This window comes from Hordeum vulgare, chromosome 5H, assembly GCF_904849725.1.
Source record: "Hordeum vulgare subsp. vulgare chromosome 5H, MorexV3_pseudomolecules_assembly, whole genome shotgun sequence".
Taxonomy (NCBI): Eukaryota; Viridiplantae; Streptophyta; class Magnoliopsida; order Poales; family Poaceae; genus Hordeum; species Hordeum vulgare.
Window position 1 is genome coordinate 433,180,706 of NC_058522.1, and position 16,933 is coordinate 433,197,638.

Below are 16,933 nucleotides of genomic sequence, written 5' to 3' on the forward strand. Positions count from 1 at the left end.
AAAGATTGAGCAATTAAAGTTTCTAGGCTATAATTTTCAGTAGCTAGTGGACTGTGTTCTGCCTAGCGCAATGTACACGCATCAGGTTTGCAAAATAAAATAAAAAACCGTGTATCAGTGCACTTGTTTACCTAATCCAACATTCACTAAATATATAGAAATTGCAAAAGCTCGCAGTACTAAACTGCAAATTCCATCATTTCCATTCCGCCACTTATATGTACACTTCCTACCCAAGCCCAACCTCCTCACTATCCTCATCGCAACAACCAAACTTGCTCCTTTCTATCTCGAACAACCGCCGAGAGACCTCCCCGTCGCCGCCGCCGCCGCAAATGGAGCTGCTCAACGTGGTGCCGGCGGGCGCCATGGACTTCCCCCTCTACTCCCTCCCCGCGGCGGCCAACACCGTCGCCTCGCTCTTCGCCTGGCTCGTCGCGGCACTCGCCGCCGCCGTCGGCCTCTGGCGCATGCGCGCGGTCGGCTCCTCCAGCAAAGCACCCGGCTCTGGCGACCGCAGCAGCACCCTCGTGGAAAACAAGCAGCCGCTGCAGGCTGTTTCCTCGCCTGCCGCTGACGAGTCACGACCCAGACTCGCCGAGCCGGTGGAGCCGGCTTCCCCGATGAGCGAGCCGAGCTCGCCGTCCAAGGTCCGGTTCACGGCGTACTACGGCGGGGCCGGAGCTGACGCCGGCGATGACGGAGTAGTGGATGGCGTCAGGAAATGCGCGGACAGGGACGATGACGACGACAGCGGTGTGCATGCCGTCGATGACCTGAGCGAGACGCTGTCGAGACGGACGGCGTCGATGAGGATCAGGCCGGCGGTGCCCTGCTGGGAGGAGAGGGAGATGGCCGTGAGGAGGCGGGCAGATCTGGGCTGGTACCGCCACCTTGACATGACGGTGGTCGACGGCACCGTTGTAAGACTGTGGGACGGCGAGGTCACCGCGTCGGTGGCGTCGCCGAGGGCGCGGCGGGGGAGGGCAGGATTGGAACTGCGCCTGTTACTATAGAGAAGGAGATCCTAATGTGTGTATAATGTGGTTAGGATTATTGGAATGTTATTATGGTGGGTATGACAATTTTGTCCTTCAATTTGGGCATGTCATGTGTATGTGTATCATTGAAAGAGGGCCGAGGCTGAATAAATGAACAGCCTTCGTCTCAGCTCTCAGGAGAAATGAAAATTTGGCAAATGGCAGAGTATTCTTTGCTCAGTTCTCTGCTTCCATTTCCATGGTTTGCACTGCTTTCCATTACATCCTTCTGACCCTTTTTGTTCCCTCGGTTTATTTATCTGATAAACAACACTTTCAAAACAAATTTATACTTAGCTTCAGTTCTGCAATGGATGAGTTTTCTTTCTAACAATTCTAATCTTTTTTTCAACAATGTTGCCGCTGTGCCCTTGCAAAAATTTGTTAAGAAATATCTCTTGTATACTTTATCCGGTGCATAAATTTCCATATCTTTAATGGTGTTTTCCTGGTTCACATATTGGATATCATTCCCAACATCCATGATTTCCCCCCCAACATACAAGTATACAACCCATGCCTGTTGGTTAAGTGACACCATACGGCAATGTAGCAGATAATGTTATACTCCCTCCGTTCCTAAATATAAGTCTTTTAAGATATTTCATTAGAAGTCTACATACGGAACAAAATGAGTGAATCTATTTTTTAAAATATGTCTATATACATGCGTATGTAGTCCACAAATAAAACCCTTTTAAAGACATATATTTAGGAACGGAGGGAGTACAATCATAGTGATGTAAAGACCAAGCCAGCTTATCAATTGCACTATTAAGAAAGTTGGCACATGATTAGCTGTTCTTTTTCAAATGAATTCAGTGAACCACCTTTGATTATCATGTAGTGGCAGGCAGCACTCCTAGATTTTTTGCTCCCAATTCATGGCCACTACACTGTTTTGCTTGATCTATGCCACAGTTTCCAGCCAAATATTTCAGTAGGTGTAACACATCATTGTCACCACTTCTGAAGCCACATAAAACTGATGGCTTTGGTCCTCTTGGTGGCGGTGGAGAAAACAACACCATGTGTTGCTTTCCAATCGATAGCAGTGTCTAAATAACATAGTATAGTAGTAATCAATAGAGGCATGGAATTATAATTAGGCGGACCATGACGGGCTTAAATCCTTGTCTGGATTATGAAAGCGATGTGCGTGTTGATAGGTCTGCACCATGACTGATGATACCACAAGAATATGCGAGGACATATACTACTTGGTAGGTGGTTTAATTTCCATGAAATGATTGTTTTAAGAGCATCTTCAATACCAACGCCGCCCCCGCTCGGGCGACTAGGGCGGGACCGAAACCCTAGCCACCGAGGGTGCTCCTTCCTTCCCTCCCTCCCTCACTCCGCCGACGCCAGGGATGCCGTCGGGCTAAGCCCGGGAGCCCACGGTGGTGGCGGGGGTCTCCCTCTCGTCTGCGTCATGGGGGTGGTGTGGATCCCCTTTGCATGAGGAGGTGAGGCCGATCTGGTTTTGACAACACGGCGAAAGGCCCTGTCTCGGGCGGCGGCGGCCGACCGTGACTCAGATACCTGCATTCTGCGGTGGACGGTCATCTGACTTCAGATCGGTGGCGGCAGCATGGAGGACCTGGTGGACGGGTCGACGACATGCGTGGTACAACCTCCGGTCACCGTTGACACAAACCGTTGGCGGCCCGTGCACACGATGCTGGATGGAGGTTCGTAAAGCAGATCCGGGTGAAAACCTTGTTGTGGGCTAGTTTTCAAGGCCGGCGATGGCAACACTCTTCTGTGTCGTCCCTTCTTGAAGGCATTGTCGTGAAGAAGCTACAGATCTCTATCCGCGACTTTCGGGGTAAACCCTAGATCAGTCGACCGGAGGATAACGACGCTCTTGTATCATTCCTCCTTGGGGGCGTCATTCTTGGAGGTGTGCATAGGCTTGAGGGACCAGTGGACGACTTCTGCAGTGGAGCGGTGGTTCCTGCGACGCTTCGACGACGTGGTGTCTTGGCAGTGTGGCGCTGGAGGGCCTCGACGACGGATGCGTGATGATGGACGCGTGTAGGGTGGTGAAGTTGCCTGGCGCCATGGTCGCGTCGACGAGATGGTTGGCAAGGTGGATGTGTGAGTACGTGCTGTGAAGATGGACCGGTGAAAGACGGTGGCGACGACCTCTACATCGTGTGCATGTGGTGTTCGTTGAGAGGGCACCAGACCAATGTGCGACACAGACCTGGCAATTCGTCTTGGTTAGGGTCTCCGGCTTTAGATATTGTGCTTTGGTGTGAGGCGTGGATATGCAGCCCCAACAATATGCACCCCCTCATCAAGTGGATTAGAGTACCAAAAAATGTCGTCAAGATGATGGCTTCACATATATTGATGTATTACTTTATAAGGTCTCGATGAATAATTAATAAAATGACAACAAGCATCGTCCTCATGCAGATGTCGGGGATCATCCTTCTTTTTAAATTTCTACTATTAAAGGGGGATCTGCCGTCGTCGTGATGGTTCGACCAGGCTCGATCCCCATGTAGCGCTAACCTTCCACCGTTTTGTTCGATTTTTTTCAACCCACGCTCCCATCGATTGTTTCTCCCATGATTTTTATCCATAGAAGAAAACCGATGAAAACTGCTGCCCGGTCAAACCCTAGCTGCAGGCCCGCACGGCCGTACCCCCACTCCCTTTCCCTTCCTCCCGAGAGCAACCTTCCTCTGCCCCGCCGCCGCCTACCTCCGTTGATCCATGTGGCCATGGCGGGCCAAAGTTGTTGGAGATGCGGGCCATATGCATCACAAATTCACCCGAAGTCTACAATAGAGATGACGCGCACCGCCACCATACGACCACCCCCCGCGCCGCCACCGGCCAGCGAACCCTACAACATCCCGCCAAGCCACGACCTCCATGCCGAGCACCCGGCCCTCCTTCGCCTCCCCGAGGCGCGGGCCGCCGCCGCCACCCTCCGCCTCCCCAGGTGCGGGCCGCCGCCGCCGCGCTCCGGGCGGTGGATGGCCTCCGCCCGCCGCCCGACTCTCCGTTGCGCACCGGCGAGGACCTGATGGACTGGCTCGGCGCCTTCTTAGGGTTTCATAGGGACAACATGCGGAACCAGCGCAAGCACCTGCTGCTCCTGCTGGCCAACGCGCAAATGCGGGTCTCCTCCTCCTCCGCGGGCTCGCCCGGCGCGCTCGACCCTCGCATCGCGCGCTCCCTCCGCGAGAAGCTCCTCGGCAACTACACCTCGTGGTGCAGCTTCGTCGGCTGCCCGCCCAACGTCTCTGCTAACGACGCCGACACTACCCGCGCCGACCTGCTCTTCACGGGGCTCAGCCTCCTTGTGTGGAGCGAGGCCGCCAACCTCCGCTTCCTGCCGGAGTGCCTCTGCTACATCTACCACCACATGGCTCTGGAGCTGCATCGAATCCTCAAGGGCAGCGCCACCAGCCCCGCCGTGCTGGCGCGCGGGCGCGGCGACAACGCTGTCCTCACCCGCGTCATCACGCCCGTTTATAGCGTCATCCGCGCGGAGGCCGAGTCCAGCCGCAACGGCACCGCGCCGCACGCTGCCTGGCGGAACTACGATGACATCAACGAGTACTTTTGGCGAGGCGACGTGTTCGACCGCCTGGGATGGCCCATGGATCAGGCGCACTCGCATCACTTCTTCCGCATGCCGCCGGACACGGGCCACAGCCGCGTCCGCAAGATGGGATTCGTCGAGGTCCGGACATTCTGGAACGTTTACCGGAGCTTCGACAGGCTGTGGGTGATGCTGGTGCTCTACCTGCACGCCACGGTGATCGTGGCATGGGATGAGCATGCTGCGACGTGGCCGTGGCAAAGTCTCAGGGCGCACCGTGGGGTGCAGGTGCACATGCTTTCCGTTTTCATCACCTGGGCTAGGCTCAACTTCCTGCAGACGCTGCTGGAGATTGGCACCCAGTTTCGCCGTGCCACCGGCTCCGGGGACAGGGACGGCCGAGTGCTTGCCGTGCGCATGGTGCTCAAGGCCATTGTGGCAGCAGGGTGGGACCTCGCATTTTCCCTGTTGTACAAGGGAATCTGGAACCAGAGGGACAGCGACCAGAGCTGGTCGCCGGCAACCCATGCACGAATCATGAGGTTTCTGTATGCGGCCGTGGCGGTGTTTGTGCTCCCAGCGCTCCTTTCCATGTTGCTCTTCATTTTCCCCTACGTGCGGTGTGCATTGGAGAAGATAAGCTGGAAAACCTCTTACACTCTCAGCTGGTGGTTCCACAGCCGGGTCTACGTTGGCTGTGGGCTACGGCAGACCAACACCTTCGATAGTGTGAAATACTCGGCCTTCTGGATACTTGTGCTTGCTGTCAAGTTCTCCTTCAGTTATTTCCTCCAGATCAGGCCACTTGTGACACCCACCAAAGAGATATATAGCCTGAGCACGGCCGCATATGTTTGGCACGAGCTGTTTATCCACAAGAATCCATTTGACGTGCTCTTATTGTGGTTACCCGTGGTTCTGATCTACCTCATGGACATACAGATCTGGTATGTCATCTTCTCTTCTCTGACGGGCGCATGGATGGGGCTTTTCATGCACCTGGGGGAGATCAGAGACATGAACCAACTGCGGCTTCGGTTTCAGTTCTTTGCAAGTGCCATGTCATTTAACATCATGCTGGAGGAGCAGCACGAGAATGAACCCAAAAACTTTCTCGGTAGGCTTCGGAGTTTCCTGCGTTAGTTGCGGCTACGATATGGGCTCTTCTTATACCGATCCATCTCCCTTGAGTCAAATAAGGTGGAGGAGAGACGGTTTGGGCTTATTTGGAACGAGATAATCGCCAAGTTCCGGGAAGAGCACATCATAAGCGATCTTGAGGTGGAGCTTCTTCAGCTGCTACCTGCGCAACTAAATGTGCGTGTAATCCGGTGGCCGTGCTTCTTGCTATCCAACGAGCTGCCCCTTGCACTTGCTCAGGCAAAGGAATTCAAAGGAGGATTTGATCGCACGCTGTGGAGGAAGATCTGCAAGAACGATTATCGCCGTTGTGCGGTTATTGAGGTATATGACACCACAAAGCACTTGCTGCCATAGATCATCGAGGACGAAACTGAGGATCGTGGCATCGTGACACGGTTGTTCCATGAATTCGATGGATCCATGGAAAGGGAGAGGTTCACGGCCGAGTATAACATGTCGGTGCTCCAAGATGTCCATGCTGAGCTCGTAGCTTTATTCAGCCTGCTGCTCAAGCCCAATAATGATATGTACGAGATTGTCAATGCGCTTCAGACTCTCTATGATGTTGCGGTTCGTGACTTCCGGGTCGAGAAAAGGAGCAGTGAGAGGCCTACCAAACTTCTTTTTCTGGACAATATCCTGCTGCCCGCTGCTGCTGAGGAGGGGAATGACACCTTCTACACGCAGGTGCGCCGGATGCACACCATCCTTACCTCAAGGGACCATATGATCCATGTCCCAAAGAACCTTGGAGCTCGCCAAAGGATTGCCTTCTTCAGCAACTCATTGTTCATGGACAAGCCACGAGCAACCAAGGTAGACAAGATGATGGCCTTCAGTGTCCTGACACCGTACTATGATGAAGAGGTCCTGTAGACCAGAGACCAGCTCTATAAGGAGAATGAAGATGGCATCTCGTTATTATACTATCTGCAGCAGATTTACCCCGATGAGTGGGACTTCTTTGTAGAGTGCATGAAGCGCGAGGGGATGTATAGCGAGGAGCAGAGGTTAAGACATCTCCGTGTCACGCCCAGATGTGACCCTATCCTCAATTTGGCATGAAGGCCTCGTCAGGGATAGAAGCGCATCTCGTCGTGTCGCAAGAATGGATATCATTACAAGTACATGTACTGAAAAGAAGAGGTATATAATAGAATTGGCTTACACTCGTCACAAGCTACATCAGAGTCACATCAGTACATTACATAAACATCAAGAGTAAGAGCAGGGTCCGACTACGGACGAAAAAAACGAGAAAAATGAGAACAACGTCCATCCTTGCTATCCCAGGCTGCCGGCCTGGAACCCATCCTAGATCGATGATGAAGAAGAAGAAGAGGCAACTCCAAATGAACAATCAACGCGCTCACGTCAAATAACCTTTACCTGTACCTGCAACTGGTGTTGTAGTAATCTGTGAGCCACAGGGGACTCAGCAATCTCATTTCCAAAGGTATCAAGACTAGCAAAGCTTAATGGGTGAGGCATGGTTAAGTGGTGAGGTTGCAGCAGCGGCTAAGCATATATTTGGTGGCTAACTTACGAGTACAAGAAATAAGAGGGGAAAGATCTACGCATAACGGACGTGAACCACTGGTGATCAAATGAATGATCCTGAACACCTACCTACGTCACACATAACCCCACCGTGTCCTCGATCGGAGAAGGAACTCACGAAAGAGACAATCACGGTTACGCACACAGTTGGCAAGTTTTAATTAAGTTAACTTCAAGTTATCTAGAACCAGTGTTAAACAAAGTTTCCACATTGCCACGTAACCGCGGGCACGGCTTTCCGAAAGATTTAACCCTGCAGGGGTGCTCCAACTAGTCCATCACAAATTACCACAAGCCGCATAGAAATCCTCAATCACGAAGCTCGCGATCTCGTCGGATTCCCTAGTGGAAAACCTGAACTCTGAGATTACCCAAAGCATCACCGGAATCCCGATGCACAAGATATCTCGTCAAAGGTAAAACTAATCCAGCAAGGCCACCCGACGTGTCGACGATCCCGATAGGAGTCGCGTACCTCGTTCTCAGGACACGATGGATAAGCGACGCGTACAAGTGCCAAACCTCGAGTTACCTCACGGTGGCCCCGCACAGTGCTCTGTTTTGGACCAACACTCATGAGGAGCACTGGCCCGGGGGTTGGTTAAAATAGTCCGCGGGTGCCGACGGGTCCCTATGCAATTTTATTCGATGATTAGGCAAAAGTAGTACCAATGTTGGGCCTTGCCAGACCAGCTTTAATCTAAAACGAATTATCAAGGGGGTCCCCATAACAACCCCGATCGTGTTAGGAGCGCTCAATTATGGAACATAACACCGGTAGCCGGTAACTAAAAGGGGCAAAGGTGGAACAAAACACCAGGCTAGAAAGGCCGAGCCTTCCACCTTTACCAGGTATATAGGTGCATTAAATTAAATAGCATTTAAATATGGTGATATAACAAGGAACCCATGTTTTCACATGGAAGCATCTGCACCTGCATCTAGCAACGCTAACAACAAGGTTAAGCAAGCAGTAACATAGCCAATCAGTGGTTTGCTAGGTTGAACAGGTTGAAGGTTTCATGGCATTGTTGAGAGGCTGATATTTAACAAGTGGTAGGCAATGAGACATAATCGATAGCATCGGGATAACTAGCATGGCAATGATAGTAATGGTATCTAGGGAAATGATCATCTTGCGTGAGATCCCGCTTGGAAGAAGAATGCCTCCGTGAAGCAGACGAACCGACGTAGTCGAACGGGTCCTCACATCCGACACGCTTGAGAAACTCTATCGAGATGGGGAAACCGGAAACAAGCATCAACACACGATATTCACCACACGATGCACAACACATATGATGCATGAGCTACTGAATACATGCAAGTCACGGCATGACAAATCACACAATCACACCTACACATTAAGTGAAGTTCAATATGCACGAGTTGCATATTGACGAAACTCCACGTTAATTATTTAGTTCACTCCCGGTTATCTACACGGCAATATTAATGTTGTCAAACATGCAAGAGGTGAAGCGGAAATTGAACTACCTATCTAGACATTTTAAGTGAGGTCGGAAATGACATATAGCACCTCCGAAACGACTTCACATGTTAATTTACAATTCTGTCCAGATCTGAATTAACACCTTTAATTGGTTGTTAAACAGCAAAAAAAATAGGTTCACGTGATTCTACGCGTCAAGGCAAGCAATCTACACATTAAGAACATCTCCAACGGAGCTACTGATCAAAAGTTACAAGCATCGCAAGATATGATGGCATGAATGCAATATGTGTGCAACGGCGGTCACAAGCACTTCAAAACATATATCATGCAAGAGAAAATGAAACTACACGAGATTCTAAGCAAGTTTCATGTAGGACACGATCAAATCGGAGCTACGGTTCAAAAACTACGAGCAAAACAAGAAAACACTACAATCTGCCAAAATCAGCCACATAGCACTTTCTACGCCTCACAACTTCGGCTACCCAACTCCGATAAACTCAAGCAAGGCACGACATGAAAGAGGGCAAGACGCAATACTACAAACAACTAACAACAACTAGCATGGCAGCAAGGATCACTAGAGGTAGAGGTCACAAAAGGGCATCTCACACACAATTTCAGACTTAGTGAAAATAACACCTCCTGAAAGTGCAGTTTTCAGCCTGAAGCTATATTAACAGCAGCAAAACCTATAGCTACAGGACTCCAAATGGCATGAAACTTAACAGCATGCTAGAGAAATATAAGGGGTACAACTAACTCCATTGGACCAACCCCAAAAGAGCTACAGATCACAAGCTAGAAGCAAAACAAAATAGCAACAAAACAATAACAGATTCCAGACTTAGAAATATCTCAGCACGTCCAAAACAACACTATTTCTAGCAACTCGAGGGCAAGCAAACAACACCTAAACATGCATTTCTATTGCAACTAAAAATACCAGGAGCTAAACAAAACATCCAAGATCAACTCCCTAGTTGACAACTAATTCAAACGAGGCACGGAATAAATTCTACGAATTTAACAAAAGGGCAACATAGCAAAATATCTCGCGAACTAACTTGCTCAAAAGCTAAAACTAATTGCACAGAAAAATCCATGGAATTTTTCTACCCCGGAAACATATAAAATATGTGGGGTTTGCAACACAAAATAATGCCACACAATAATGCGGGAAGATGACCTATTCACGAGAAAATAAACTACCGGCAAATCCCTACACGCAAAAATACAATTGACCCCTCTAAAAAGCGTAGAAATATGGTCCCTAAAACATGGACATTTCTATCATGGCATTCGAGCAATTGAAACACGCGCGAAAATAATTACCGGTCGCTCCCCTATTGGGACAGCACGCTAAACAAAGTATTTGGCACGTTAAACTAACTCAGATAAATATGCAAGTTGTAAAATCGCGTTCTACTCGCAAAACTACCCCAAAACGATATAAAGATCACCTCGATCCGACTAACGGAACAAAAGTTACGGGCGTTTTAAATTCTAATATATTTCTGAAACGAATATTATCAGAATATTAGAAAATCCTAATCGGGCCGAATCTGGTGGGCGCTGGACAACTAAATCCCGCACGAGCGGCAAATAGGGGGGAATCTGGGCCTCACCTTGGGCCAATGGGCCAGGAGAGGAGGCGGGCTGGAGGCGGACCGAGGAAGCTGCTAGCCACCTGGGACTCGGGGCGAGGCAGAGGGAGGCCCAAGCGCTGCCTGCTGCTGGGCCGGGGCGCTGGCCCACGCGGCCAGGGCGAGGCCGAGCCGACCTGGGCTCGAAGGGAGGCGGCCCAGGAGCGGTTCCACCGCGGTGCTCGTCCCACCTCGAGCAGATCTCGACCGGGGACCGAGATGAGACGGCGGCTGTCGCTGGAGCTCACTAGCCGGCGCGATGCTCAGGGAAGAAGACCGGGACGGGCCGGCGACTGGCCAGATCCGGATCCTTCGGTGGGGGCGCCGCGGGAGCTGCCCGGCTTGGATCCGGCGGGGCAACGAATCGGCGAGGACGAGGCTCCCGGGAGGAGGACGGCCATGGCGGCGGCTTGAGTTGCAGGCCACGGCGGCGGGGCTGGTCGGCAGCGACTGCTGCTGGCCGGTGGCGGGGCACGGCTCCGGGGCGAGGCGGGACTCCAGCCCGGCGGCGAGCGGGAGGAATCCGGCGGGGCTGGCTCGGGCAGGAGGAGCTCGGGCTGCGGGGAGAGAACGGGGCGGCGGCGGCGGCCGGATGGGCCTGCCCGGGCCCGATCTGGGCTCGGCGGGCCCGCGGCGGCTGGTGGGTGGAGGTGCTGCGGGGGGAGAGAGAGGGGGCGCGGCGGCTAGGGTTTCGGGCGTGGAAAACGAGGCAAGATTAGGGGGATGCTGTCTAAATGTGATGGTGGGGTATATATAGACAAACGGGAGGGCTCGGTTAACCGGAATTTCGTTCCGGATCCAACCGCGGGGTCGGATTCGGACGATTCCGAACGCGGGAATGGGTACGCGGCCGTGTAGAGGGGATATCCGGAGACGAGAGGGAGAACGGGCGGCACGGCACGAATTTTAAAACACCGACAGACGTCCGACGAATAACCAAAGACGGTGCCGCTACGGGCGACCGTTCGGGTACCAGACGGTCTCCGATCGCGACGAAATTCGACAAGCGGCCTAGCTATATCTAATCGCGATCGCGTGCCGAGTTTCACCACGATTAGAGAAAGTTTAAAACGCGTTTTTAAAAACAGGGTTTCGACGGTGCCGCGGGCACGTGCGTGTGCGGTCAGGCTCGGGACGACCGACGATGATAACCGGCAACTAACAACGGGTGCAAGTTTGAAAACGGGCGGCAACGGAGATGCCGATGCAATGCAGATGATGCACATAATGCGATGATGATGCGACAAATAAAATAAATCACATGGCGAAAACGGAAAGAGAGGGGAATCTTCTGGAACGTCGGCATCGGGCTGTCACACTCCGGCAGTGGGTCTCGTACAGGGGACAGACGCTCTCCCGCACCGTGAGGGGGATGATGTATTACTATGAAGCTCTCAAGATGCTGACTTTTCTTGAATCTGCATCTGACCAGCAACAGAGGCCGATGATCTCCGAATCCGCGTCTGAACATCCTACATTGATTACTCGATCGAAGAAGAATTGTTCAACACTAGATCTGGCTTCTACTTCCTCTAGCAGCGCATCTTCTTCACGTGCACCAGCAGCACTGAGCAGAGCAGGCAGTGGTGCTGGGGTGAGCTCCTTGTTTCAAGGTAGCGATTATCGGACCGCCCCTCTTATGAAATACACTTATGTGGTTGCATGCCAGCTTTATGGTCGGCAGAAAGCTAGAAATGACCCCCGTGCTGTTGAGATACTGGAGCTGATGAAGAAGTACGAGGCACTGCGTGTCGCTTATGTTGATGAAAAACGCTCAGACGCCGCAGGTGCAAGTGAAATAGAGTACTTCTCCGTCCTTCTGAAGTACGACCAACTGGTCCACAGGGAGGTTGAGATTTATCGGGTTAAGCTTCCTGGACTGATGAAGCTTGGTGAAGGTAAACCGGAGAACCAGAACCATGTGCTCATCTTCACAAGGGGCGATGCGGTTCAGACCATCGACATGAACCAAGACAACTACTTTTAAGAAGCTCTCAAGATGAGAGACCTGCTCGAGGAGTTCAATCCTTATCGCCCGTCAGCTCGCAAGCCAAATATCCTTGGAGTTTGGGAGCATGTGTTCACCGGTTCTGTCTCTTCCCTGGCCTGGTTTATGTCTGCCCAAGAAACATGCTTCGTCACTCTGAGTTAGCGTATCCTTGCCAACCTACTCAAGGTTAGGATGCATTACAGCCACCCCGATGTATTTGATCGTCTTTGGTTCTTGGGCCGAGGTGGTATTAGTAAAGCATCCAAGGTGATCAACATCAGCGAGGATATATTTGCTGGATTCAACTGTGCTCTCCATCGAGGCAACGTGACACACCATGAATACATCCAGGTTGGTAAAGGAAGGGATGTGGGGCTCAAAGTTGTTGGAGATGCGCGTCGTGGAGGATCTTCCGTCATTGCACCGCCCATCACGCCACCCATCGCCTCTTTGTTCCATCATAGCCGGTCGTCTTCATCTGACTCCTCAATGAGCTCGATGCCCAACCCCACATGCCCCAACCCCCGCTCCATCCCACACGACACCGACCGTCGGGTCGACCGTCTGCCCCCGCGCTGCGCCGCCTGAACCCTATCCCCGCCCCGCCGTGCTACAGGAACCCTATCCCCACCCCGTGGCGCCGCACTGTGCCCCACAAGCAGCTGAGGGATGGAGAAGGGGCCGCCGGGGTCATCATCACTCGACTTTGCTCACTACGGCAAGCCTGCGTCTCTCCAGTATGTTTTCTTGCCCATCTTCCTCCCGTCGTCACCAGTTAGTTGCAAAACAGCTGTAAGACCTCAATTCTTTTCCACGTCTCTGCGTACTAGAGCATCAAATTTTGTTGTCCTGTTGCTGCGGACCTTGTGGACATCTTTGAGGTGTTTTTACCTCAGCTTCTTGTACCCAGACCTCAGACCCCTTGAACGAGGAGGCAGCAAGAATGCATATCTACTCCAAAAGGGCGCATATTTGTGCCTGCATCACGGGCTTCGAGCGTGGGGATTGTCCTAGGTAGTAAGCCGATCATATCCCTCAAAAAAAGGTAGTAGTTCGATCACTATTGCGTAAGGCTGGTAATCCCTGCTAGATAACTGTGGTCTCTTATGCGGTACATATCCCTATGAATGTGGACGTTCCGCATAAGAGGACCGGGCGCATCTGCTCTATTGAATATTTTTGCCCTTCTGCAATATGTAAATCTACTGCTAGCTTTATATTATTTTTTTTGTTTGTTAACTGAAGTATATTAACATGCTTGTGTTTTTGGCAGAGAAAGTAGAAGAACATAGCTTTATCTGAGAAGGAAGCTGGTTTCACATGTATTCTATCAAATTCTTGCCTAGCATTTTTTACTCCATCTTTCTTATCTATTAGTCAAAGTTGGATATCTTTCACATGATATAATCACAAGTAACCCTATGATATTTGATACAGGTATGTAGCAAGAGCACTTGGACAATAGTTCATTATCTCTCTGAATTTCCCGTCCTATATGTATCTGTTCCTGAGGAACAAAGCATCCTGGTTCTGAGTTTCCATGGTTCAGGTAAAATATAAAGATAGCTAAAGTTGCCGCAAGAGCTCATTCCAGATTAAATCTACGGGAAAAACTTGTGAACTGGTGATATTGTCGACTGGTTGGCATTCTTTCCCTTCCTTTTAAGCTGATTTTTTGCAGTTCATGTAATTGTTAAACTTTCTAGATCAAAATCTCAGAAATACCCAGTATGTTTTTTTGTTATGTTTTTCTGCTGAAAACACAACACTGAGCCAAGTAGAGTTCCGAAAGAGGTTGTATAGAGTTGTCCATGAGAGCTTTGGCATGTGCACTGTTGCATACCGAGCCGCCGATGGAATGTGTGCTAATTGTTTTAGTGATAATCGTAGTTCATTATTAGACACAAGGAATTGATTTTTTATTACGGGATACACAATGACACCTGCAAGTGGCCACAAGTACGGGAATATTCTATTGATTATTTGAAGGTGAGAATAATGGATATGCATCACCAATTCACCGTGGGCACACGTCTGGTAATCTTTTTCCTTTGCACAATATAAATCTTGTTCAACTTCATAGACCATTGGATATATGGTTGATGTATATTTTTGTCACAAGCTTGTGAAAGTGGATACCCGTTTATTTAAGTTTTAGGTTATGTTCATATGTTTCCTTTGCCACACAAATAAATGAACCTGAGTTGTAATGTAGCACCAAAACTTTTACTCCGGTGCTTTCTTTTAGATTGAGGATATGTCCATTTTTGTTGTATACACCATTCTCTTCCTTTTATTTCAATATTTTTAGAACTTACACATGTATTTTGAATATTTTGTGAAACCGGATCCGTGTGCACACATCCATGACAGCGGAGGATACGAAGAACCCACCGGCATTGAGGCAGCTCGTGCATGGCCTCAAGTGTTGGGTAACGTAGCATAAATTCAAAATTTTCCTACGCATATTCAGATCTTCCTATGGAGAGACCAGCAATGAGAGAGGGGTAAGAGCATCTTCATACCTTTGAAGATCGCTAAGCGGAAGCGTTGCTAGAACGCGGTTGATGGAGTCGTACTCGCAGCGATTCCGATCTAGTGCCGAACAACGGCACCTCCGCGTTCAACACACGTGCAGCCCGGTGACGTCTCCCACACCTTGATCCAGCAAGGAGGAGGGAGAGGTTGGGGAAGAACTCCAGCAACACGACGGCGTGGTGTCGATGGAGAGACGGGGTATCCCGGCAGGGCTTCGCCAAGCACCGGCAGAGAGGAGGAGGAAGAAGAGCAGGGCTGCGCCGAGAGAGAGGGAAAAACCGTGTGTCTCAATGGCCAAAAGTGCCCGATATATATAGGGGGAGGGGAGAGGGGGTGCCACCCCTAGGTTTCCCACCCTAGGGGGTGCGGCAGCCCCCCCAGATGGGAGGTGCGGCAGCCAGAAGGGGAGGAGGGGGTGGCGCACCATCTGGTGGGCCTTAGGCCCACCTGGCCTAGGGTTTGCCCCCCCATTTCTCTCCCTTGCGCTATGGGCTGAGTGGGGAGGCGCACCAGCCCACCTAGGGGCTGGTTCCCACCCCCACTTGGCCCACCTTATCTCTCGGGGTCGTTGCCCCCCTTCGGTGGTCCCCCGGGGCCACCTCCGGTGGTCCCGGTGGTCCCGGTACGTTACCTGTGATGCCCGAAACACTTCCGGTATCCGAAACCATCCGTCCTATATATCAATCTTTACCTCCGGACCATTCCGGAGATCCTCGTGACGTCCGGGATCTCATCCGGGACTCCGAACAACTTTTGGTAACCTCGTATAACAATTCCCTATAACCCTAGCGCCATCGAACCTTAAGTGTGTAGACCCTACGGGTTCGGGAGACACGCAGACATGACCGAGACACCTCTCTGGCCAATAACCATCAGCGGGGTCTGAATACCCATGGTGGCTCCCACTAGCTCCACGATGATCTCATCGGATGAACCATGATGTCAAGGATTCAATCAATCCCGTATACGATTCCCTTTGTCTGTCGGTATAGAACTTGCCCGAGATTCGATCGTCGGTATACCTATACCTTGTTCAATCTCGTTACTGGTAAGTCTCTTTACTCGTTCCGTAGCACGTCATCGTGTGACTAACTCCTTAGTCACATTGATATCATGATGATGTTCTACCGAGTGGGCTCAGAGATACCTCTCCGTCTCACGAAGTGACAAATCTCGATCTCGATTCGTGCCAACCCAACAGACACTTTCAGAGGTACCTGTAGTGCACCTTTATAGTCACCCAGTTACGTTGTGACGTTTGATACACCCAAAGCACTCCTACGGTATCCGGGAGTTGCACAATCTCACGGTCGAAGGAAAAGATACTTGACATTAGAAAAGCATTAGCATACGAACAATACAATCTAGTGCTAGGCTTAGGATTGGGTCTCGTCCATCACATCATTCTCCCAATGATGTGATCCCGTTATCAATGACATCTAATGCCCATGATCAGGAAACCATGATCATCTATTGACTAACGAGCTAGCCAATTAGAGGCTTGCTAGGGACACATTGTGATCTATTTATTCACACATGTATTACTGTTTCCTGTTAATACAATTATAGCATGAACAATAGACGATTATCATGAACAACGAAATATGATAATAACCATTTTATTATTGCCTCTAGGGCATATTTCCAACAGTCTCCCACTTGCACTAGAGTCAATAATCTAGTTACATTGTGATGTATCGAACACCCATAGCATCATGGTGTTGATCATGTTTTGCTCGTGGAAGAGGTTTAGTCAACGGGTCTGCAATATTCAGATCCGTGTGTACTTTACAAATATCTATCACTCCACTCTGGACATGGTCCTGGATGGAGTTGTAGCGGCGCTTGATGTGCTTCGTCTTCCGGTGAAACCTGGGCTCATTGGCTATGGCAATGGCTCGAGTGTTATCACAGAAGAGTGTCATAGGACCCGACGCGCTTGGAACCACTCCAAGGTCGGTGATGAGCTCCTTCATCCAAATTCCTTCATGA

The 16,933-nt window shown here is 50.7% G+C and overlaps 1 protein-coding gene, 1 non-coding gene and 1 pseudogene across 2 annotated transcripts; all 3 read left to right on the forward strand.

The window, feature by feature from the left end:
• The first annotated feature begins 207 nt into the window (after positions 1–207).
• LOC123396878 lies at positions 208–1,200 on the forward strand. Its single transcript, XM_045091665.1, has one exon. It carries the CDS (start codon positions 219–221, stop codon positions 1,014–1,016), a length of 798 nt encoding a protein of 265 aa, XP_044947600.1. The 5' UTR covers positions 208–218; the 3' UTR covers positions 1,017–1,200.
• A 2,601-nt stretch (positions 1,201–3,801) lies between these two features.
• LOC123396829 lies at positions 3,802–12,991 on the forward strand (annotated as a pseudogene).
• Positions 11,775–11,854, forward strand: LOC123400542. The gene has a single exon (XR_006610776.1). It is a non-coding gene; the product is annotated as a small nucleolar RNA J33 (small nucleolar RNA).
• Positions 12,992–16,933: the final 3,942 nt, after the last annotated feature.